Below are 21091 nucleotides of genomic sequence, written 5' to 3' on the forward strand. Positions count from 1 at the left end.
ATAACATATTACATCACCTAAGATGCTATAATCATTTACTCAATTATATTTTTTTAGGTAATTAGATGTAATTTCCCTAATTTGTAATAGGATAATAAATTAGTCTAAAAACAAACCTAAAAGATACCAAAACAGAATCTAGAAAACTTACAAAAAACTTCCAAATAAACACATACAAAAAGACTCAATCCTCCAAATTTTCTTATTGAATGAAAAGGTCATCAAAAAAACATGATTTATGTCTCTTATACATATCCAAACAACAACAACAACATATCTTTCATCCGGTATACAACAACAACAAACAAACAAACATTTCTTAGGTAGAGGAAGAGACTCCTCCTTTGGAAGAGGAAGTGACACCTCTGCAACCAGCACCTTCATGCCATTCAAGCATGATCTCAATCTCCCCGCACTCGACATTGTTAAGCCTCAGGATCATGTCTTGCGTGATCTTACCATTGTTCCAAACAATGCTACTTTCATCTGATAAACAATTCAGCCTCGATGGCTGAACCCTCTTGATAGCACATCCATTAGGAAGCCTAAGAAGCTCCATCCCCATTTTGAGAGCATCTAAGTATGGTTGAATGTCTATGTTTGCATCTCCCATTTTGTCGTCTCCAGTGAACTTGTCCCAGTCAAACACTGTCTGAACAAAATTCAATAACACTAATGCTTTAAACAACAGATGAACAAGAATGATCTTGTGTCTGAATCAAGAATGTAAAAAAGAAGAAGTCAAAGAGTTATGTTTTTTTTTCCAGTATTACCAAGCGGATAGGGACATTGGGATCTTTGATTGCAACAGTCATTTCTTCATTCCATACTGGATTGCAGTTTTTCTTTATCACACGTGTTTTCAATGTCTGAAAGATTTCATTTTTACTTTTGTGATGAAAAAATATCATTTGAGAAAATAACAGGAAATAAACCGAGGTTGATTCAAATGGTAGTAACAGAGAATATGTAGTGATTATTTTGTCTTCAAATTTTATAATGATAATGAGAATCTTGGTGACAAAAATGAATTAATGTTTTCGAAACAAGATGGAAGGAAAGGAACCTGTTCGGCGACGGTGATGACAACATAAGGATCGCTGCTTCTGTGGTCGCGAATGGCGAGATTGATACCTCTTTTGACGTGAATCGTTAGCAATCCGAGAGGCTTTTGATCCATGGCAATGACAAGATTGGAGAAACTTGACCAAGTTTGGAGACAACGTGGAAGAATTAATAGAAAAGGAAAGAAAGTGCTTATATTCTCCTCCCCAACTATTCAACACGTTCTCTCCCACCATTGCTCGGAAATTTAAAAGAACTAAACCAGAGACTTTCTATTTTACTTTTTCAACGATATTATTAACTTTCATTTGTCAAATGTTGAATCGAATTTCTTGATCCCAAATAGTTTTAGCATTTATTTTCTGTACTTGTAAAAGAATGTGTGGTTTAATTAACCTTGTTTATAATGAATACTATTTAATACTGTGGTTAAACTTTATTTTTTCATTTTTCATGAAGAACAAACCATTTGATTATTTTTTAATATTGAATTAGAAACTGCTGGCAAAATGTTAAAATAATAAGATAATAAATTATTTTTTGTCATATTATAAAAATACTATTATGTATATAATGTCTATTTAATAATATTGATACAAAATTGATGAACAAATTAATTATCCTTTCTAACATATAAATTTAAAATCTTGCACAAGTACAAAATTAATCAATAAAAAATACTTGAAAAATACATTTCCTCACTTTGCAAAACATTGTAATTTTAAAGTATTGATAACAAAATAATCAACCAACAACACAAAAGGATATGTCAAAATCTAGTATTCAAACAATAAACAAACAGACGAAATATTATATACACAAAATCATACGTATAATTAAAATAACATAATATTATTTAAAATAAATCATCTATATTAATTATAATATAAATTAAAAATAAAAATAAAATATTAATAAATTGTTATAAAATATTCACTTTATAAATATTTATTTCCTTAGCACGGAAATCACCTACTAAAATTAAAAGTGTAGGGGGTTAGATCTTTTCTTGGAATGGACTGGGTTTGCTTTGCTTGCGGATGAAGAATCGGGTCAACCGATCCCATCTTTTTCTCTTCATCAAACCCTAATATATCAATTTAAAAACCCTTTATTGATTGGAAATTATTCAGATTCATTCTCATTCAAAAAAAAATTATTTCGATTTCGTTTCTCTGATCATCGATTCTTTTTATCTCTCTGTAGGTTTTATGACTCGGATAGTGTTTTGAATGGTAGAAACAACTCCTATTGCCAGAGATTTTATGCTCTCCCATTGCATAACCGCAAGGGCGAGCTTTCTATTCCCTGTCTCCACCCCATCTTGGTACTTCTGTTGCATCGGTCTCGACCCTTGAAGAATAAAAAAAAACTCCATCAGAGTGTTAGATTCCTTTGTTTTTTTGGTATTTGTGAAATTTTATTATAAAGATGGTGTATAACAAGCAGAAGAAAGCCCATAAATCTAAGATAAACAAATTCCTCGTTAGCATCAGTTTCATAGGAAGTGCTGGACCCATTCGTTTTGTTGTCAAAGAAGATGAAACTGTTTCACACGTGATTGAGTATGCTCTCAAATGCTACGCCCGTGAAGGCAGGCTTCCACTTCTCGGATCAGATTCCAGCTATTTCCTACTTTACTGTCCTTACTGTGCAGCTGAAGGTGAGATCAAAAATATTTCACCAAAACCCATTTGAGTTTTTTACTATGTGTTTTGAACATCAATGTACATTTGATTATTCAGCATTCAATCCATGTGGTAAAATCGGGTCAATCGGATCGAGGAACTTCGTTTTGTCTAAGAAGTCAGATGCTCAAAGCCTTGGAGACTCCGTGGGCACAACAACTAGGAAGATCTCTGGGAGGTGGAAGGCTTGGCTCAACAAGTCTCTTGGCCTTATGGATCCTTCTCATTAATTAGATCATGCTTTTTAAAGCTTCTTTTTGATTTTACAGTTTTATTTTTGGTTCTTGTTTTCAGTGGAATAACCGTCACAACACTTGTGCTTTCTTTCTTTTGCCACAAAATAATGGATTGAGACTTGATAGAGTATTATATGTTCTTAACTTGTTACATGTTTATCTCTTCTCAAGAGTTTCAGGTTTGGGACCAACAATATAAAGCCTCTCAAGAAAACAGAAAATTTGACCGTCCCCAATGTTTAACTGCTTAGGCTAGTAATGAGTGCATCATAGCTACATATATATCTCTGCAATATTTTTTTGGTCATCATCACAAACTATGGTAATGCGAGAATCTCATCTCTCTCTTAATCATCTATTGAATCTTGTGGAAGTTGTTGATTTTCACCCTACAGGTCCTCTGCTTCTTCATTATCATCTCTCACGTGCACCTGCTCAACTCGCTGTCTCTTGAGGCACTTGTGATGATGGACCAGTATCCATTACCAACATAAGCGAGATCGTTTGCTCGTTCGATTGATTATTTATGGACTTTACATTATTAATCTGTTGATTGTAATGTAGGGGCTTTTAAGTGTCGGCCCATAAGTCTTATTGGGCTGACATAAAATGAAAATTCTAAACTTACCATAACTGCAAGAAAACGAAGTTCTTTTTATTGGGAATTGAAAGAAAAACGAAGAAGTTCGGCAAAACTGGAAGGAGTTTTTTTTTGTCTAATAAGGAGTTGCTTAATGACTAGATACAATCAGAAGATTTCAACTCCCCCATTCGTCGTTTAATTTCTTTCTTTCATATGACTAAAAGTTATCAATCAATACTATTAAAAGGGAAAGAGTCTAAAAAAATCTACTTATAAAAGTTGTTTGGACCCTTTCATTTAACTCATAATTTTTTGGTCTTACCATAAATTTATACTAACAATGTTACCATATATTTCACTAACAATAATTTAGTCAATTCTTTTATTTATTTAAATCTCACTCCTAAATCATAATCATTACTATTACTATATTAATCATTTTTATTTTTAATCTTAAAAACATTGAAACTAATGTTTTAGGTTATCACTTTGATCATATAATATACTATGATTTAAAGCAAGATAAATTACAAGATATATATGTGTACATTATAACTTCCTCTTTCGTTTATAATAAAGTAATCATATCATATATAAACTTTCTCACTAAAATCTCATATCATATACTAAACTTTCAACCGTCTATAGTTTGATACTATTTTCATATCTAAATATGATTTTTCTGAATATTCATGTTACCTTCACAAAAATGAAGAAATTCATTGGTTCTATTAAAGCTAACCCGACTTCACGATATCAGTATTGATTATTCAAGATTTTGAAAATTATTTGTTTAGATATTACACTTTTATATATTTTTCACTTAAAACGAATCAATACTATTAAAAGAGAAAGAGTTTTAAAAGATCTAATATAAAAAAGTTGTTGGAGTTATGAATAACTATTTATTATTTTTCTGATAATACATTAATCATTCTAAACATACAATATTTTAAATATTTTTAACAGATCTTAATATTAATTCTTATGATATTTTTACTCAGAAAAATATTTCATCAACCATGTTTTTGTACAATAACGTTAAAAATTTATATCAAAAAAGTTGTTGGACCTGATATGGACGTAATGGGTCCACATCTGTTCGAGTATTTAAGATCCTAAAAGAATTCGAAATATATAAAAAATCTGAAAAATATCCGAAACACGAAAAGTATTTGAAACTCCAAACAAATACCAAAAAAATTTAAAATCCTATTCAAAATCTAACACGATGAAGTGGAAAATACCCAAAATTTTATCCAAATACCCAATTTTTTTTAATTTGAAAAATTTACCTAAAATCAAAACTCTAATCGTAAACCAAAAACTTAAAAACAATATCCATAATACCGGAAACATATTCGAAATATCCAAATATACCTAATAAACACATATTTATGATCAGGTCTAGGGTAGGACCCGGACTCAAACAAAGACCTGCGGGTCAAAAAAAACATAATAGGTTATCTTCTCTGGACATGAACTAACCTATAATTTTGGGTCGGTTTAGTTTTTTTTTTATCCGGATATAATTCTCATGTCGAAAAGAAACTTACGTAAAAGTGTACATATAAAATCTCAAATAAACTAATTTATAGATTATATAGCTGTTTTATAATAAAATTTTGTATCATAATATAATCCAACAACCCTGCGCTTTCCAAGCGCGGGTCAAAATCTAGTTCTATTTAAAACACTATTAAAAACTCAACGCAAAGATTTATCTACAATCATGGTTTGAATTTTGTAATGATTTTTTATTTATGTATATTATATTTATTTATTTATCTGATATGTAAAATAGTGATGTAAGTTGCAGAAAAAAAAATAGTGATGTATGGACGTGATCTTTAAATTTCTAATGTTCAATAAAGCTATTTAATGTTGACTAACAACTTGAACATGTACACTGATTTCCTGACTGAATGGAAGGTTGTGTACACATATCAGTGATTTTTAACCTATTCAATGATTGATTTATGTTGTTAATAATAATAGTGTATACATCTCTAATGTTTTTGGATGATAAATTTTCAAAACAATTGTATATAACACAACTACGCGAACACTAGGTGTGGTCACCTGAATTGGAAAATATTGGAGTATATCTTACAGAGTGTGATTCATATTGATATGTGTTTTATGGTTTTATCGGGAGTCAGTTCAGTTAATTTACATGATTTGAGCTTAATGATATTAAAAAAATCTCCTTCTTCTAACTTCATCACGAAATTGTTGCTTCAACCATTTACATATTTGTTTGACAATTGCAATAATAAGATAAGCATAACCATTATCTTTATATAATTGTTTGTTCAATATATATTACAAAGCTTTCAGTCCTAATTGACAAAACCTTATCAACTCAATATGAAAAATGTTGCAGGTGTCATGTTACATAGGTTAAATAACTAACGACTATAGACATGTGTTAAATAACCTCAATATGAAAAATGTTTCTTACGTAATCTGATCACGACAACTAACTCAAGAGAATGCAATTCCATATATCTGTTGGATACAATAATAGCCATTAGGCTTTTATTAATAACTAGATTTTGACCCGCACAACCGTGCGGGTGTTTTTAAAATTTTGTGAATTCAGTTTATAATTTATCATGTTGTTTTTAATTTTTTTTAAATTCAATTTATAATTGATCATGTTTTTAATTGTTTGTATGTTATGTTGGTCTTGGATTTTGAAACAACAGATTGATATGTTAGATAAGTCTAAAGACCAGCATTGTTTTTTGGGTGCTATAGAAAGGGCATACTGGAACGTAGAGTCATTGAGATGAATCAGACGGTGGGTGCTTATATAGAGAATGTCACGATATTTTTAGTTAATTATAATGAAAAAAAATCTAACTTAATAGTTGAAATGAAGAAAATCAACTACTATTGGAAATTTAACTTTGATAGCAAGTTGATGGTGATGGAATATCTCTACCAGATTTGGTATATTATTAACCTAGGATTAGAATTTGCTTGTTATCCGTTTAAAAATTATAAAGTTTTTGAAATAAATTGCTTCAGCTTGTTTGGATGCTAGATTTGTGGAATCTTAAAGATACATACATATATATTAGTTATGAATCTATTTATATGTGAAGTGTATTTATTATTAAGTACAATGTTATGAATTTTAAATGATGGTTCATTTTAAAATATCACACATGAAAAAAGTCATGACTTCTATTTTAATAGATAAGATTTAAGATCCTAAAAGAATTCGAAATATATAAAAAATCTGAAAAATATCCGAAACACGAAAAGTATTTGAAACTCCAAACAAATACCAAAAAAATTTAAAATCCTATTCAAAATCTAACACGATGAAGTGGAAAATACCCAAAATTTTATCCAAATACCCAATTTTTTTTAATTTGAAAAATTTACCTAAAATCAAAACTCTAATCGTAAACCAAAAACTTAAAAACACTATCCATAATACCGGAAACATATTCGAAATATCCAAATATACCTAATAAACACATATTTATGATCAGGTCTAGGGTAGGACTCGGACTCAAACAAAGACCTGCGGATCAAAAAAAACATAATAGGTTATCTTCTCTGGACATGAACTAACCTATAATTTTGGGTCGGTTTAGTTTTTTTTTTATCCGGATATAATTCTCATGTCGAAAAGAAACTTACGTAAAAGTGTACATATAAAATCTCAAATAAACTAATTTATAGATTATATAGCTGTTTTATAATAAAATTTTGTATCATAATATAATCCAACAACCCTGCGCTTTCCAAGCGCGGGTCAAAATCTAGTTCTATTTAAAACACTATTAAAAACTCAACGCAAAGATTTATCTACAATCATGGTTTGAATTTTGTAATGATTTTTTATTTATGTATATTATATTTATTTATTTATCTGATATGTAAAATAGTGATGTAAGTTGCAGAAAAAAAAATAGTGATGTATGGACGTGATCTTTAAATTTCTAATGTTCAATAAAGCTATTTAATGTTGACTAACAACTTGAACATGTACACTGATTTCCTGACTGAATGGAAGGTTGTGTACACATATCAGTGATTTTTAACCTATTCAATGATTGATTTATGTTGTTAATAATAATAGTGTATACATCTCTAATGTTTTTGGATGATAAATTTTCAAAACAATTGTATATAACACAACTACGCGAACACTAGGTGTGGTCACCTGAATTGGAAAATATTGGAGTATATCTTACAGAGTGTGATTCATATTGATATGTGTTTTATGGTTTTATCGGGAGTCAGTTCAGTTAATTTACATGATTTGAGCTTAATGATATTAAAAAAATCTCCTTCTTCTAACTTCATCACGAAATTGTTGCTTCAACCATTTACATATTTGTTTGACAATTGCAATAATAAGATAAGCATAACCATTATCTTTATATAATTGTTTGTTCAATATATATTACAAAGCTTTCAGTCCTAATTGACAAAACCTTATCAACTCAATATGAAAAATGTTGCAGGTGTCATGTTACATAGGTTAAATAACTAACGACTATAGACATGTGTTAAATAACCTCAATATGAAAAATGTTTCTTACGTAATCTGATCACGACAACTAACTCAAGAGAATGCAATTCCATATATCTGTTGGATACAATAATAGCCATTAGGCTTTTATTAATAACTAGATTTTGACCCGCACAACCGTGCGGGTGTTTTTAAAATTTTGTGAATTCAGTTTATAATTTATCATGTTGTTTTTAATTTTTTTTTAATTCAATTTATAATTGATCATGTTTTTAATTGTTTGTATGTTATGTTGGTCTTGGATTTTGAAACAACAGATTGATATGTTAGATAAGTCTAAAGACCAGCATTGTTTTTTGGGTGCTATAGAAAGGGCATACTGGAACGTAGAGTCATTGAGATGAATCAGACGGTGGGTGCTTATATAGAGAATGTCACGATATTTTTAGTTAATTATAATGAAAAAAAATCTAACTTAATAGTTGAAATGAAGAAAATCAACTACTATTGGAAATTTAACTTTGATAGCAAGTTGATGGTGATGGAATATCTCTACCAGATTTGGTATATTATTAACCTAGGATTAGAATTTGCTTGTTATCCGTTTAAAAATTATAAAGTTTTTGAAATAAATTGCTTCAGCTTGTTTGGATGCTAGATTTGTGGAATCTTAAAGATACATACATATATATTAGTTATGAATCTATTTATATGTGAAGTGTATTTATTATTAAGTACAATGTTATGAATTTTAAATGATGGTTCATTTTAAAATATCATACATGAAAAAAGTCATGACTTCTATTTTAATAGATAAGATGTGAATACAAATGACATTGGGCCTCAGATGTTGTGAGCCCAAATGAATGTCGATTAAATGAAATATGGCTAAGGGGAAGAGTCCCACATCGGCCAAGAGGAGAGAATTGGAGTGATATAAATATACCAACTCACTATGAGAGCTTAAACGGCTTGGTGAGAGAGAAAGGCTCCCCACGCGCGCGCCGCCGCCGTCCTGCCGGCGTGGGCTTGGACTTGAGCTGGGGCTTGGGTGGGCATTTGGCCCGATAAGAATTATTTTTTTTGGACCAAGTTAAGCTCAACGTTTTGCCATTTATTTCGGGAAAAAACAGCATACAATTTTATTTAAAACGACAAGTAGTTTGTCTAGAAAATAAAAACGTCATGCATTTTATCCTCTCGAAAGTTTAAAACGAGATAAGAGAGAGTCTTGAGAAAGAAGTTTCGGAACTCAACTTCCCTCGATCTCCGCGAGAATCTCGCCCACGTGCAGCAGCAGTTGTGGATCACGGATGAGGCGTGATTCGTCTGCCATGGTTTTATCCTGGGACTCTATATTCGTACAGTTCTGTCTCACTAACGGAGCGAATATTTTGAGTTAAGGAAAGAGATCATATCTCGACTCCATGTCTCTTTGGAATACGATTTCTTATCGTTCTTGTATTCGTCTTTACATTCGTATATTTCCTTAACATCGTTTCTTATTTTATCGTTTATGTTAGTCCGGTTTTCCGGATTCTACAATATCAATAAACTCAAAACGTTTGAAGTATAAGTATGTGTTCCCAATGACAGAGTAGACTAGTCACTTTAATTAACTCACATCTTATGTTGAATTCAATGTAGTTCACTTTTTGACTAATTTGATACTGCTCAGCATATAGTTACACTAAAATATGATGTGAATCAGGTTCACATACCTATATGTTGAGTTGAAACGTCAGATAGTACAAATTTCAGTCCAAATGAAAGCTAACGAGTTTTGATAAAGATCAAAGGTATATACATGATCAAACGTATGGTGTGAACAAATTAAAGTGGGTCTGTTATTATACCACATAAGGATAAAGTTTATGATTTCGGTTGGACTCTATTTGGTTAACACAGTTTTCGAATTGATTGGTTCTCTTTGAATATAACTAACTGAATTAATGACATATATACTGTGCGTATACCTAAAGCCAAACTCTTTACTTGCCAAGAGAAAATTTATAGGTTTTTGGTAACAAATTATGTACAAAAACGCAATTAATGTCATTTCGTGAATGTATTCTGAAGCAACCTAATCCCCCTATACATTAAAAGAGAAGTCATTTTAGTGATTTCTGCTGAGGTGGCATTCATATAAAGCTTCTCCGGAAAAACGTTATAATTCTATTGGCTGATCTTTTTGAATTTTTCTTTTTTATTTATTTTAATCAATCACTTATGTCGACAAGCCCAAAATTATTGTCGATTTCGTTAAGCCCATATATAGCTAGGAGATAATAATTATCGATTTAGTTTAGCCTTGGATACCCGTTCGGGTTCGGGTCGGGTATTTCGGATTTTAGGGTATTTCGGTATAAAGGTGTAGAACCCGTTCGGGTATTTCTGTACTTCGGGTCGAGTTCGGGTATTTTTAGTTCGGATTCGGTTATTTCGGATCTGGTTCGGATATTTAGATTTTGAAAAAAAAATTAAAATTTTCATTTCTCAAGTTTCTTATATTTTAAAATATAATTTTCAGTTAACTAATTTTTTATTTTTAATAGATTGAATAGTTAATAGATTTGGACATAACATTTTAAAACTAAAAAGGCATTAATTTAGTTTTTTTTTAAATTTCGGATGTAACTTTTTGTTAATTTTTTAAATAAAAAACTTCACATGCATTTTAAGTGAGTAGCAAATCATTTTTTTCGTAATTGTATGTATATCATATGAACTTAAAGTATGTGTAGTATCAATATAAATATTTTATATAAAATGAGAGATGTAAACTAAAAATATAAGGTTAATTATACATATGTTCGGTTAACTTCAGATATACATTCGGGTTCTGGTATTATCCGTTCGGGTTCGGGTATCCAATCTCTCCTTATTCAATACCCGTTCGGGTATTTTGCTACTTCGGTTCGGATTTCAGTTCGGATTTTTCGGATCGGGTTCGGGTGCCACTATGGATATCGGGAAAAATGCCCACCCCTACTAATTAGGTTGTTTATTTTTAATAACTTACCTTTCTAATATGGATTACTTGCGCAAGTTGAAATCATTAAATATGCAAATAACTTATTGACAAAATTTGTTTTTAATAACTTACCTTTCTAATATAGATTACTTGCGCAAGTTGAAATCACTAAATATGCAAATCACTTATTCACAATATGGAATTACTTGCGCAAGTTGAAATCATTAAATTTTATCGATTTAGTTTACCCTTGGGCAAGATTTAGAATTAAGACAAATATTAAAAACTTTCCTTATTATTCAAACGGTAAACTTGCGCATGTTGATATCATATTTATTATATTGCTTACAAAATATTTTAATGTTTCTAATTAGGTTGTTTGTTTTTAGTAACTTACCTTTCTAATATGGATTACTTGCGCAAGTTAAAATCATATCATATGCAAATAATTTTTTGACAATACACATTTAATATCTTTCTTTAAACGATTTTATTATTTATTGTACAAAATATTAAAATCATTAATATGAGAATAAATCGACTGTATATATATAGGAGACACCCAAGGTCTTAAAATACAAACATTCTCTTTTCATTCTTTAAAGTATTATTCACAAATCTTTCCTCTCATACTATTAAAGTATTACGACAATGCTGCTTGTGTGCTAAGAAAAATGTGTTTAGACGCAAAGGCTCCTCATCTTTAGAACCCTGAACTCAACTCTTTGTGTTCAGGTGACAAAAAGCATGTCTGGTCTATCTTTTTCATGTGTTGAATAATGGTAACGACAATATGGTCTTCCTTTTTTTATATGTAGACCAAGTCGTGAGAGTGATAGTGATCCAGAAAACGTTGATTGAACATGCAGAGAAGCTTTGCCAAGTTAAAGCAGTTCTTGAAGAGGTTCTTTAGTACTTTCTCTCTCTTTGTTGAATATTGTCCGGGAAAGTATTACATAGTATCATTTAATAATACTATCTTATATCATTTTTTTTTGTTGAATATACGACCTTATAAGTAAGCTAGCATTATGCATTTTTTATTTAATTCATGAGGTCATTTTCTCACAGCAAAGAACCTTTTGGAATGGTGCATGGAGGAAATTTTTCAGGGATATACAAGAAGGTTCAACTGAAGCCGCTGAAGTGGGATGGTGAAGGCGAAGAATAAAGACCTGTAGAGGCCCTTATGATTCTTAAATACAGCGGTGTTCTAACTCACGCTGGTAGAAAACAGATGTTTACATACTCTACCATTTAATTTGTCATTGTTATATATATATATATATATATATATATATATATATATATATATATATGTTTTCCAAATATGGAAGAATTGTTTAACTTATTGACGTTTAACATCACTTACCATATAATCTAACGAATATTACAAATAACAATTTATGGAAACTATTCTCGAAATTATTGAAAGACTAATAATGTTTTATTTATTACTTTTAATATTTATAACTTATAAAATAAAATGAACGAAATTTTATATAAGATAATTATAATAGTTTTATCCTCTACTTGATGAACTGTGTTCGAATATAATTATATAATAACTATTTTAAATATTACAAAATCTAAAAATGTTTATTAATATTAATTTTAAATTATTTATCGTTGTTTATAGAATAAATTTATCATAATTTTAAAATAATTTATAAAATGCTTACAAAATGCAAGGCAAAGTTGCACTTTCAAGAGATAAGTCGAGATCTGGATTAAAAATCCTAATAACTGGTAAAGAAGGGAGGCCGAAGACAAAAACATTGAACGTTGTCTACAAACAAATTTTTCAGAATATTCCGTAGTCACATTACGTAATTTTAATCTACTTTTTTTCAAATACAAATTTTAAAATATATAAACTGTTACAATTATTTATTTTTTTGTATTTGCCAGATGGGTTGTGATGAGTTAGGAGACCGATGACGGTATGTCAATTTAATATTATTTCATGTTCAATAAAATTTAGAAATTTATAAATCTATCAAATAATGTTAACCCGTCAAATTGCTTATAAAGTTTTTTTGCACGTTTCTAATTGAATTTGATTTCTTTATCGAGAAATGTACTTTATAATTTATATTATTTATGGATAATATTTTGATTTTTTTATATTTTCTTTTAATGTGTCTACATAAATGTTTGTTTATTATTTATGGAAAAATAATATTATTCACCTAAATAAAGAATTACGACACATATACAATCCTCCTATACATTAAAAGAGAAGTCACTTTAGTGATTTCTGCTGACATGGCATTAATATAGAGCTTCTCAGAAAAATTGTTATAATTCTATTGGCGATTTTTTTGAATTTTATTTTTCATTTATTTTAATCAATCGCTTATGTAGACAAGCCCAAAAGTATTGTCGATTTCGTTAAGCCCATATATAGCTAGGGGATAATAATTATCGATTTAGTTTAGCATTGGGCAAGATTTAGAACTAAGACAAATATTAAAAACTTTCCTTATTATTCAAACAGTAATCTTGCGCATGTTGATATCATATTAATTACATTTGCTTAGAAAATATTATAATGTTTCTAATTAGTAGGGGTGGGCGTTCGGGTACCCGTTCGGGTTCGTATCGGGTTTTTGGATTTTCGAGTATTTCGGTATAGAGGTGTAGAACCCGTTCGGGTATTTCTGTACTTTGGATCGGGTTCGGGTATTTTTAGTTCGGACTCGGTTATTTCAGATCGGGTTCGGATATTTAGATTTTGAAAAAAAAAAATTAAAATTTTCATTTCTCAAGTTTCTTATATTTAAAAATGTAACTTTTAGTTAACTAATTTTTTATTTTTAATAGATTGAATGGTTAATAGATTTAGACATAAAAATTTAAAACTAAAAAGGCATTAATTTAGTTATTTTTTGAAAAAATTTGGATGTAATTTTTTGTTAATTTTTTAAATAAAAAACTTGACATGCATTTTCGGATCGGGTTCGGGTGCCACTTCGGATATCGGGTAAAGTGCCCACCCCTACTAATTAGGTTGTTTGTTTTTAATAACTTACCTTTCTCATATGGATTACTTGCGCAAGTTGAAATTATTAAATATGCAAATAACTTATAGACAAAATTTGTTTTTAATAACTTACCTTTCTAATATGGATTACTTGCGTAAGTTGAAATCATTAAATATGCAAATCACTTATTCACAATATGGATTACTTGCGCAAATTGAAATTATTAAATATTATCGATTTAGTTTACCCTTGGGCAAGATTTAGAATTAAGACGAATATTAAAAACTTGCGCATGTTGATATCATATTTATTACATTGCTTACAAAATATTTTAATGTTTCTAATTAGGTTGTTTGTTTTTAATAACTTACCTTTCTAATATGGATTACTTGCGCAAGTTAAAATCATATCATATGCAAATCATTTTTTGACAATACACATTTAATATCTTTCTTTAAACGATTTCATTATTTATTGTGCAAAATATTGTGCGTCATTAATATGAGAAATAAATCGACTGTATATATATATGAGACACCCAAGGTCTTAAAATACAAACATTCTCTTTTCATTCTTTAAAGTATTATTCATAAATCTCTCCTCTCATACTATTAAGGTATTACGACGATGTTGCTTGTGTGCTAAGAAAAATGTGTTTAGACGCAAAGGCTCCTCATCTTTCATCGACTCTGCCACTCACTTTGTCTTGGAAGTATTATATGCTACTTGATGAATCGACTCTGCCACCCACTTTCATCGACTCTGCCACCCACTTTACCTTGGAAGTATTATAGAAAGATTAATAATGTTTTATTTATTACTTTTAATATTTATAAACTATAAAATACAATGAACGAAATTTTATATAAGATAATTATAATAGTTTTATACTCTACTTGATGAATTATGTTCGAATATAATTATATAATAACTATTTTGAATATTACAAAATCCAAAAATGTTTATTAATATTATTTTTAAATTATTTATCGTTGTTTAAAGAATAAATTTATCATAATTTTAAAATAATTTATAAAATGCTTACAAAATGCAAGGCAAAGTTTCACTTTCAAGAGTTAAGTCGAGATCTGGATTAAAAATCCTAATAACTGGTAAAGAAGGGAAGCCGCAGACAAAAATATTGAATGTTGTCTACAAACAAGTTTTTCAGAATATTTCATAGTCACGGTACGTAATTTCAATCTACTTTTTTTTTCAAATACAAATTTTAAAATGAATAAACTGTTGCAATTGTTTATTTTTTGTATTTGCTAGATGGGTTGTGATGAGTTAGGAGACCGATGACGGTATGTCAATTTAATATTATTTCATGTTCAATAAAATTTAGAAATTTATAAATCTATCAAATAATGTTAACCCGTCAAATTGCTTACAAAATTTATTTAATTTTTTGCAAGTTTCTAATTGAATTTGCTTTCTTTATCGAGAAATGTACTTCATAATTTATATTATTTATGGATAATATTTTGATTTTTATTATATTTTCTTTTAATATGTCTACATAAATGTTTGTTTATTATTTATGGAAAAATAATATTATTCACCTAAAATAAAAAATTACGAAACATATACAATACAATTCTAATTAATGATAATATAAAATCTGTTACTTCTAAAACTATACACTATTTATTCCATTTTTTGAATGAAAGTATCTTCGTAAATACACAAAATATTTTGTGACGTTGCAATTATACACACACAATATCTGTCTCTTCATACTGACGTTATTGTGTTCTCTCTCGTGAGGTACAGACCGAGAGAGAACACAGGGTGCGGACCGATCATGTTCTTATGCCCGCACAGGATGCGGGCCGGTCACCTAGTATACACTTAATTTTAACATCCGCGGCAATATATATAGAGGATTTGATTTTATGAAGTCATTTGGAAACAATCTAATATACAGTTAATATTAACAAGCATAGGATGAACATGGTTACAATGTTGTGGCTACAAAAACATGTAAATATGAACATGGTTACAATGTTGTGGCTACAAAAACATGTAAATATGAACATGGTTACAATGTTGTGGCTACAATTGCTGATTTCAATTTACAAAGTTGTAACCAAAAAAAACAAAAGTGTGAATTAGATGTTTAGATCAACAAAAACATGTAAATATGAATAAATATGAGGAAACGAGAAGTTAGAAAGAGTCAAATCACCTTGCTGAATCTTATGTGGAATGAAATCGGCGAGGGATCAAATCCTAATCCCCTTTTCCCCTTTCGTTTTCGTGAAAGTTTTTTTCGCATGAGAAAATTATTTTTTTTGTTGTCGGTAAGAAAAAAGGGTCAAGTTTACTCCGAAATAAACATAAGGTAAGTAAATTGGGCTCCAGTTTAACACACTATGGCTAATGTATTTTCAACCTGATACATCAAAAACCATTTGCATATAAAACAAGCTCACTTATTGTTTGCAATATGTATTGATGTATCATATCATACTGGAGACTTTGATTTTTTTTTAATTAGTAGCTCTGTATAATAAAAGAATATATTGCATTGTGACACAAATATTTTTAAAAATTTAACATATGACCGCATTAACATAAATTTAACATTTAATTTATAAATAACCTTTACAAGTCTAAACAAATAATCAAGCTATGTGAGCTTTTAAAAAATATAGCTCTAAATTTGTTTAAAATTTCTTCCGTCAAAGTGTCTATATAAAAACGCATTATAAAGTATATTAATATATAGGTGATGTGAAGAAGATAAACCAAAAGAACTTTAAAAGATACATGGTAAATAATGTTTTATTGGAAATATGGATGGGGTTCGGGTACAGTTCGGGTCTATTCCGGTTTTAAAAGTTAAAGATTTCAGCCCTCATTATGGTATTTATATAAATTTTGGTTTTGGTTCAGTTCGGATCTTTGTTGGTTCGGGTCCAGATAACCCGTATAATATATAACTTATAAATTTGAATAATGTATACAGAAACATCTAAATTAAATGAATATTTGGATGGAGAAATTTGAGATTTGCATGTTTAGCTATTTTTAGATATTTATTTTTGACTATTAAGATATATTTCAAGTATTTAAGAAAATTTAAAAATATCTTAATTTTTTGGATATTTTTTTAGATATTAAATCTAAAAGTAACTATTATATTTAAATATATAAATTTGATATGAATACATTCGGATATTCAAAATATTTTGGTTCGATTCAGATTTTGTTCCAGTTTTTTAGATACTAAAATTTTGAATTCATTCGGATATTTAACAGTTTCAGTTTGGATTCGATATTACTTTTTTCGGATAGGATTCAGATTGGTTTTTTGGATTCGGAGATTTTTTTCACCTGTATTGGAAATATCAGTGAACACACATTGCTCTTCTTTATTTAAAAAAAAAAGTCGCAATAGTCTTACGTTGTATTTTTATGTAATGCAAAAAACGAATAATACCAGCGGACGAATAGAATTAACATAATCTAGCATTGAAGATTTATACATGCAATTTTCATGCTTAATTTGAAAATAGTAACAATTGCAGTTATATGTTTTACTCCGTGCATAACGCAGATTATCACGTAGAAGTAATCATGCGACATGATTTACACAGAAAGTTATCTTTGATATAAATCACTAGTCCATTACCGTTAAATTATAGATTACCAATATTTAAAATATTATCGTCAAATAAGTGAAATTATTATATATTTCGTAAACAAATATTAAATTATAACAGTTCATTTATATTTATCCTCATTCTCGTGTTTTTGTTATCATTATTTGATTAAACTACAACAAATTACTTTTTTTTTTAACATTTACACCAAAAAAAAAAGCTTCAATAAATGATAACGCTATCTTCATTTTCAGACCCTCTTTTTGTTAATTCGCACGGATGAACATGATTACAATGTTGTGGCTACAAGCTCAGATAGTTTTGATATGACGCAAAGATCTCGTTGCTTAAAACCATCTCAAAAGCTAAAGGATATGGAGTGGTGCACAATCAGTCGGAAGGGACGGCGTGGAAGAGGTATACTACTTCTCATGGTCGTCGATCACTAGAACTTATTATTCAAAAAGTTCTTCATCTTCCTATGACTTATTTTTATGTTATGCTTTAAAGCAAATTTGGTGCGTTGATTTACGATATGTTTAACTTCTTATCATGAACTTTATGGCTGAATCGTTCTCTTGTAACTTCTCTAGTATTTAATAGCAAAATTTTCGTCAAAAAAAAATACTACAACAAACTAAAAAATATTTTATTGCATTCTAACTATTTGTTCGACCACAACCCATCTATAAATCTTCACTAAAAATGATGTATATTTGTCAAACCAATATTTATCGACATGAGCCCTGTTCGTTTCAGAACCGCCACGTCTTGCGGCAGCGTCCAAAAATTCAGCCTTTTATCACAGCAATACAAACCACCGGTGAGATATCGCTGACGTATTTTCAATCGCAGCGGCAACTAACAAGAAGGACAAGAGATGCTGAAATTATCTGCGACACAAGCGTCTCTTTTTTTGTGTCTCCGGCAATTCAGTGCGTCTACCGCAACTTTTGATTCTGTTATTTTGGTTTCCGTCGTAGTACATTTTTGTTACCGCTGCCTCTAACCTCTGCGGTCATGAAACGAATAGGACTATGGTAAGAAACCTTTTCTAAAACATGTTTTGTCTGTGATAATATCTCCTGAAATTCCTAGTTACCAACATCGCCACTCATGTCATGTGGTATATCAATTTTACTCTCACAAGCAAGAAGATAAGCATTCTGCTGTGGCACTATTCTCATACTTTTATATTTCAATAAATAAGTTAAACTATCTCACATTCGAAATTAATATATACAATGAATCTGAAACTAAATAGATATAGATGATGCAATCAAAATTTCTATGTATGAAAAGAGAGAGACATTCATACTTTTCGTGATTCAGTGAGTTGAAATGCTATTTTCACTGATTTGTGACATTTTTCTGGAGTGCACACTCACTGATTGATGACTAATAATACTGTATGGTGGTATTAAATACCTAATAAAATTAGGTCAAACTCATATGATGAAAGAACTGACCATATGAAAAACTAATAAATACTGAGCTATCGGAAAAGTAAAAGTTATTAATAATGAACCGTACGAATATGAATAAATCAGACTTGGGTGGATGAAAACCAAATGTCACATTCATCTAACTGGTCCTTGACACGCCCAGGTTCACGAATATATATTTTTCCTTACCTTTCTTTTAAAACATCTAAAATTTTTATTTCGTTTACTAATAAAGAAGAAATTTTCTCTTGACCCCAGAAAAACAACACTTTGAATGAGGTCTGGACATCCGGATCCTCGGATCGGATTTTGTAGGGTCCATTCCTCACGGATCCTAGAAATTTGTACCCATATATATCTATAACTTTTAGATCAATTATGGATCAGGTCTTATCGGATCCAGATCAGTTCGGATTCATAATTCCAATACTTGTAATTTTTAGATCTATTTGGGATAAAGGTCGGTTAGGATATTTAAGACCCAAAACTCAAAAATATCCAAAATCCCTAAAAATATCCAAAGAACCGCAAAAATACTTAAAATTTTATACAAAATCAGATCCAAAAATCAAAAGATACCCGAAATTTTATCTGAATACTCGAATTATATTTTCTTAAAATCTAAAATTTTACCTGAAACTTGAAATTATACCCAAAAACTCGAATCCAAAACTAAAAAAAAACATTTGAAATACCAAAAATATACCCAATCACTAATATACTTAATATATACAGTATTTTTTGGGTATTTCGAATACCCGATCGGATCTCGGATACGATCCGGACCCGACTGAGATCTGCGGGTCCAAAGAAAAAAAACTTATCAGATACTTTAGTATGGATCCAGATCCAAACCTGTATTTTTGGATAGATTCTGGTTCGGACTTCGGATCCGGATAAAATGTCCTGGCTTACTTTGAAACACTGAAGTTTTTAATTTCCTTCTCTCGATCAAATGTTTGCTGGAATTTATTTACATGTAATTAAGCCATCTCACCGTGTTATAAAAGTTGTCTATAAATATTAGCCGTATAATATCTTATAAAGTTAGAAAAAAGAAGTTGACAATAAGTTATAAATGGAAAGGTGAGTGATATAGTTTCAGTTTGCTTTTCAGTGCCTACCTTAATATATAATTCAAAGTAAAACAGTGAAACCGAGGTATAGCATTATTTAGGTTCCGAATGGTAATTACGGTTTGAGCGATGCGGGACAAGCGGTTTAACTGTGGTACAGTTTTAACAATTATAAAAATATATAGATATATGGTATATGTAGAAATTTTTGTTACTGTTAACTGCAGTGTAGGATAGTGCGGTTCGTAATCAATGGACCTTAATCAGGTCCGCCTACCGTCCCAAATAACATTTTGACTTTATACAAATCAATGGACCGAAATATAATATTTTCAATGCAAAGTCGATTCTATAGTGTAAATAAGCGAAGCTAGACATGATTAGAATGTAAATCTGATCTTGAAATGCTTAAATGGATTTATTTAGGAACATAATGTTGATATGTTCTTTTTATTAAGATATTTGTACATGCTTTACTTTTAGGTTTAGATCCGGCCGATTTTCTTAAATCAGTCATTATTTTATTGTAAGATATACGATACAAAATACAGCTTATTTATCGTTTATTTGAATTTTAAAAGGTAACTAATAATCAATCAATTTAGTTTCCAAAAAAAAACTAATAATCAATCAAATACGTTTTTGAGGAATGTAGAACTATATTTTGTCGGGCTTTGGCTCTAATTATCGCTAAAAAAGCATTGTATTGTTAGCTATGAAAATGATCTTTGAGAATAAGAGAAATGAAAATCCGATTCACACTATTATTAAAGTTGAAGAAATATCGAATCATGTAGACAAATAATTGCAGAAATTCAATGTTTCTATGTGGTTAGACGTATAGAACAATAAAATATTGTGATGAAATATTTGAAAGGACAATGATAGATTAATATATGGACCTTATAATATTGGAACTCGATGTGAT

General features: G+C 29.6%; 2 protein-coding genes across 2 annotated transcripts; one reads left to right on the forward strand and one right to left on the reverse strand.

The window, feature by feature from the left end:
• Window positions 1-179: 179 nt before the first annotated feature.
• On the reverse strand, window positions 180-1915 carry LOC103839481 (protein C2-DOMAIN ABA-RELATED 10). The gene is made up of 3 exons (XM_009115983.3): window positions 1067-1915; window positions 774-869; window positions 180-652 (listed from the first exon to the last, which is right to left on the reverse strand). The coding sequence occupies exons 1-3, from the start codon at window positions 1178-1180 to the stop codon at window positions 320-322; spliced, it is 543 nt and encodes a 180-aa protein (XP_009114231.1). The 5' UTR covers window positions 1181-1915; the 3' UTR covers window positions 180-319.
• A 309-nt stretch (window positions 1916-2224) lies between these two features.
• Window positions 2225-3122, forward strand: LOC103839480 (uncharacterized protein At4g22758). Its single transcript, XM_033280423.1, has 2 exons — window positions 2225-2728; window positions 2811-3122. The coding sequence occupies exons 1-2, from the start codon at window positions 2497-2499 to the stop codon at window positions 2981-2983; spliced, it is 405 nt and encodes a 134-aa protein (XP_033136314.1). The 5' UTR covers window positions 2225-2496; the 3' UTR covers window positions 2984-3122.
• Window positions 3123-21091: the final 17969 nt, after the last annotated feature.

This window comes from Brassica rapa, chromosome A09, assembly GCF_000309985.2.
Source record: "Brassica rapa cultivar Chiifu-401-42 chromosome A09, CAAS_Brap_v3.01, whole genome shotgun sequence".
NCBI classification, from domain to species: domain Eukaryota; kingdom Viridiplantae; phylum Streptophyta; class Magnoliopsida; order Brassicales; family Brassicaceae; genus Brassica; species Brassica rapa.

Excerpts from the sequence above, each read along its gene's own strand:
- LOC103839481 (XM_009115983.3), bottom strand. The coding sequence starts at position 1,180 with ATGGATCAAAAGCCTCTCGGATTGCTAACGATTCACGTCAAAAGAGGT. Across the intron at positions 870-1,066 it reads TCATCACCGTCGCCGAACAG|ACATTGAAAACACGTGTGAT; the intron begins GTTCCTTTCCTT and ends GAAATCTTTCAG. Across the intron at positions 653-773 it reads CCAATGTCCCTATCCGCTTG|ACAGTGTTTGACTGGGACAA; the intron begins GTAATACTGGAA and ends AATTTTGTTCAG.
- LOC103839480 (XM_033280423.1), top strand. The coding sequence starts at position 2,497 with ATGGTGTATAACAAGCAGAAGAAAGCCCATAAATCTAAGATAAACAAA. Across the intron at positions 2,729-2,810 it reads TCCTTACTGTGCAGCTGAAG|CATTCAATCCATGTGGTAAA; the intron begins GTGAGATCAAAA and ends TTGATTATTCAG.